Source organism: Suillus subaureus, assembly GCF_016647635.1.
Source record: "Suillus subaureus strain MN1 chromosome Unknown BJ212scaffold_639, whole genome shotgun sequence".
NCBI lineage: Eukaryota > Fungi > Basidiomycota > Agaricomycetes > Boletales > Suillaceae > Suillus > Suillus subaureus.
In genome coordinates, this window is record NW_024539195.1 from 2,230 (window position 1) to 6,834 (window position 4,605).

The 4,605-nt window shown below is 46.2% G+C and overlaps 1 protein-coding gene across 1 annotated transcript; it reads right to left on the reverse strand.

Moving 5' to 3' along the window:
• Positions 1-4,133: 4,133 nt before the first annotated feature.
• BJ212DRAFT_1420084 (uncharacterized protein) lies at positions 4,134-4,557 on the reverse strand (the record flags this gene model as incomplete). Its single annotated transcript, XM_041337619.1, has 2 exons — positions 4,134-4,330; positions 4,394-4,557. Coding segments are annotated over 2 exons (351 nt in total), but the record flags the coding sequence as incomplete, so codon positions are not given.
• Between the last annotated feature and the right edge of the window lie 48 nt (positions 4,558-4,605).

The following is a 4,605-nucleotide window of genomic DNA, read 5'->3' on the forward strand; positions in this document are numbered from 1 at the left end:
CCGAAATTCCAAGAACCATTATCGAATGACGGTTCATTATTCGGTTTTAACATAATGGATCGCAAGTGTTCTGCACAACTCGTAAGAACCCCATAGAACGTGGAAATATCAAATTGCCAAACCATTTCTGAATATCTCCGCAAGGATATCTATGCCCTCCCGACCAATCGTTCCGTCGAAGATGCGTTCCTTGACCATCTGCAGCAAATGCAGGTCCACTTCAGTGTCCAGTATCCATTTCTTGGCGTCGGCTGAACGTAGCTCAATCAAAATTGTTGACAAAATGCCTCGCAGCACTCACCATATTGCATGAGATTCAAAAGCGCATTCGCAGCAAATAACGCATGGTCTGGTTTTGCCAAATTATCGACCATGCTGTCCAGGCCTTTTCTGTCAATGATTTTTTTGCGGAGTTCAGCTGAGACGATATCAGTTTTCCTAGAGCAAATATCTGACGGACCATACCGTGTTTTGATAGCTCTGTGAGTTCCTGGGTCGCACTGTTGCTCATTTCCACTATGTTATCTCTCGAAAGCGCAACTAGTTTTCCGATGTGCGGGCCCTGTGCAAGCTCGTTGCGCACGTCCCCTGCGTAACAGAATAAGTTATACGGTAAACAGGGTCTTAGACGGTTTCAGATACGAACCAAATTCAGCGAGTTTCATTAAGCCACGCGGTCCACCGCTCAAACCTTGCTTATCGAACTCAAGCAGGTCAATCAATGTGACAAGAATCCCGCTTTCCATAGCCACCCTGCGGAAAAGTTTGTCTATGTTGGAAGAGCGTCAGCATTTGATCTCAGGAATTGGAAAAGTACTTGAACCATTCTGGCAAATCTCGCATAATGCAGCTACCGCAGCTGGAGTGACAAAGAAATCACGACGCTTTATCAACTCCTTGAGCCTGTCGACAATCTCTATCCGAGATAAGGTATCCTTCGGGATGTTCTCTGAACACGAAATATCAGAATGTACTGATTTCCGTGAATCCGTGCGGGGACTGACCTTTGCTGGTCACAGCTGCTAAGATATTTAACGCAGCAACGACGACGGTGGCGGCTGAGATACAAATGAAGAACAAAAACGGGTTGACAGGCGAAGACTCACAACTGTCGTTCAAAACAAGAATCTCTTTGATAAAATCGTGTCGTTGGGAAAGGATGTGACGTGTTTCATCTTTGGTTTGATTGCATATGAGGGGGCGGGTTTGAAACGATTTAGAGGGACGATGCAACTTACCAAAGTGTTGGGTAAGGTATGACAGTGTTTTCATTGCAATCAATCGGTTTTCACCTGCCGTCCGACAGAGATCGACGATTCGCTGAATCAGATCCTTTTTAAGGAGCTTCTCCCTTAGTGTTCTGATTCCACAAAGAGCTGGAAGAGCTGCGCAAGCTCTGCCTTGGTGCGCTGGTTTCCCATCTTTGAGCAATGCGAGAACATCAAGACTATCTAGTATGCTTTCCGTGATCTTGTCCTTATTCTCGACTGTGCGTTTCTGTGAGTTCGTCAAAGTAGCAATGGAAAGACAAGACATACCGAGTCCGCAGTACGCGACGACTGCGCTGAGGCGCACTTCAGGATCATGTTCTTCGACCGTGTCATCATATATGGTCTCCTTGAAATTTGCCAGGCGAGAGATCCTCTCCTCGTCTTCTGTTGCGTGTTCAATATTCGCAATACTTTTGCCGTGAATACCAAGTATGTCTTCTAGCGTCTCAAGTGGATTCACCTCCCGCACCGCTTCAACTCCGAGTTCTGTAATCCATGAGATCGGGTTAGTACGTCAAAATCGTCTGGCATCTCACCAAATGAACACATGAAGGCCAAACGATCGACATAATCAAGCACGTGCTTCTTATGAATCGTACCGACGAGAGCTTCGGCAGTCGAGCGTTTGAAAGGAACTTCCCAGGCATGAGTTTGCGTCGGTAGGTCTTGTGGTGATCGCGACCGCTCCTGCTCGTCGGTGCCAACATGAAAGTAGATCGCCTCAGGCCACTGTTGAAGATTTCTCCAGAAATTTGCTTTCGGCCGGTAATTGGGACGAAATAGAACCGACGCATGGACCTTTTGGCCGGGTAAGATAATACGACCTTTTCCAACATGTGGTCTACAAGTAATCTATGTGTGAGCCGAGTCATTGAGCAACATGGCCACTTACAACGACGTGTGCTGGTTGGAGTTATTGTAGCGAAGACGTCTGACAGGCAGTAGCTCGAGCGGCCACCACGGGAGAGTTAACGAACTATTTATCTTGGTGCCTTCAAGTCTTCATATTTGAAAGCTACCTTGGGAGGATGAAGCACAAGGCCCGCCTCGAAAGCTTCTTCACGCATCCATATTAAGGGCATGTCTTGGAATTAAGCGCATCGCTCTCTCTTTTTCCACCGCCTCTGGAACAAATTGTCAAATCATAGCCTTCCGGTGCAGGGGATACATACATATCCGAATGACTACCAGCAACCAGACCTCTTTTACGTGATCCTTAGCATGATCTTCCCCATGATCTTTTTTAAGACGAGATTCGTCCTTGGGAGGTAGCACCCATTTCTGTCGATCGCTCATACCCCCATAGACATACTCGGGTAGGAATTTCACCCTGTGTTCATCTAGTGCAAGTGCGTGGCGAAAGTAGCAAACATGATCACATGTATCGGTAGACGGTAAAATCTTCTCCTTCTTGATACCAACAGACGAAACGGTGTCCCTGTACAGTGTATTGATCATGCTGGTATGCTCGCATTCAGGGATAACACTCACCATACGCCGATGAAATGTATTACAATGCCTTGTCTCGAGAACGTCGATTTGAATCCTGCTGCAAGTTTCTTATCCTCGGACTTTCCACTGTTGATAGCAGAGTAAAGGTCGAAGGCACTGCTGGCGTCAGCTTGTCAGCCAAGGATGATCATCAAATATACTCACTAGGGGATCTGTTCTAGATTGCCGGGTAATATGAGTCCCATCTATCAGAAAAGTAATGAACAAGAAAGATCATAGATAATAAATCAAAGTTGATGGATACTTCGTGGATCATTCCTGCTAATGCACGAACTTGGTATGCACCTCTCGAAAATCCTGGCCTCGCATTTTAGTACAGTTGACTATATAAAACGTCCAAGAACTTACCAAACAAGAAGATCTTATCACCAGGACGGTACTTGTCTGAGAGCCATCTGTAGGCGTCCATGATGGTTTGGCTGATATTACTTTACTGCCGTTACCACGAGCCGTTAAAGGTCAAGTATATGATACTTACAATGCGAAGGCCAGATCAAAGACATTCAAGACCTGCTTCATCCAGTGCGTATGGCCCTTAGCATATGTTCCTACACCACTGTTGTAGTACGTTAATTGTGTGCCATCCTGACTATCTCGCTATATAGTTCGACGATATTTGTGTTCTGAGTACAGATATTTATCGATAAGAAAATCAGAAGGCATGCGCGTCGGACGACCTACTTTATTACAAAACTTGTTTGATGTCCCATCTGCAAACTTGAATCATCGTCATCTGCAACTGTAGTTAAAATGCGCACCAATGCAGATGACCAGGTTTCTCCCTGGCCCTTGGTCCCTCGGACATTTACACGACGCGTCAAGACCTTCATAATCCTGAGTGAGAGAAATTGTTTGCGACTCCCCAGTTTGGAGCCGTAATAGCAGGGTCTGCCACGATAGTGGCTGGAATGCGTAAATATTTAACGGGTTCCCTTGCATCAACAAGATTTTATATTGTTCTGAACAGAGTATGCCCACGAAGGTGCAGTAATACGACAACCTGTGCATGAACTGCGTGCGGCGCCCGTGGAGACACACACCCTGGCTTCTTGAAGAGGCGCCATACTAGATCTATAAAAACTGTGATAAAATTAGGTACAATAATTCGCTACTTTACACATGCTGCAAACCTTATGATTCACGCAGCTGGTGCACGGCAAGCACACACATCATCCTTGGTGTTAGATGCAACGTTGTGTCTTGTTATCTTTTTATGAGCACGGAGTACAGGGGCTCGATCAGGAAGTGACGGAAAGAAAATGGAAGACGACGAGGCTGTATTGTGCGAGGACGCCAAAATCTGGATGCAGATGAAGTCGTTGAATGCAAATTCACAAGTTACGTACAAGCTTATGTTAAATCATATTACATCACCAAACTCTTGTAGGGTAGAAGTGACTTTTCGGCTCACATGACCTGTGAAGCTCTCGAAGATCAACCGATCTTTGCCCCGTACCCAGGTGAACAGAAGCTCGCATGCAATGTCACTTGAAGTATAAGAAGATGATCGTTCACAACATTCAACTGAACAACGCAGGACTGCAATTCTTGATCTGCGTAGACCGTTTTTGGAAGTTTTCCCCTTCGTGCTGTGCGGGACCAGGTGTTACTTTGGCATGCACCAGCATGGTAGAAAATGATCATGAATCGCAGCCGTAGCCGAAGATGAAACCATCACGCCGTTGATAAGTGTGAGAACGTTTCGTAAGGCGCTTGCCAGAACGTCTGCAGATCGAGCGCCCGGAAAAGTGTGATGCAGCGTGTTCCGAGCAGGCTTATATTCTGCCAGGTTGTGTTTGAGATGCGAGCGAAGGTCTGGACG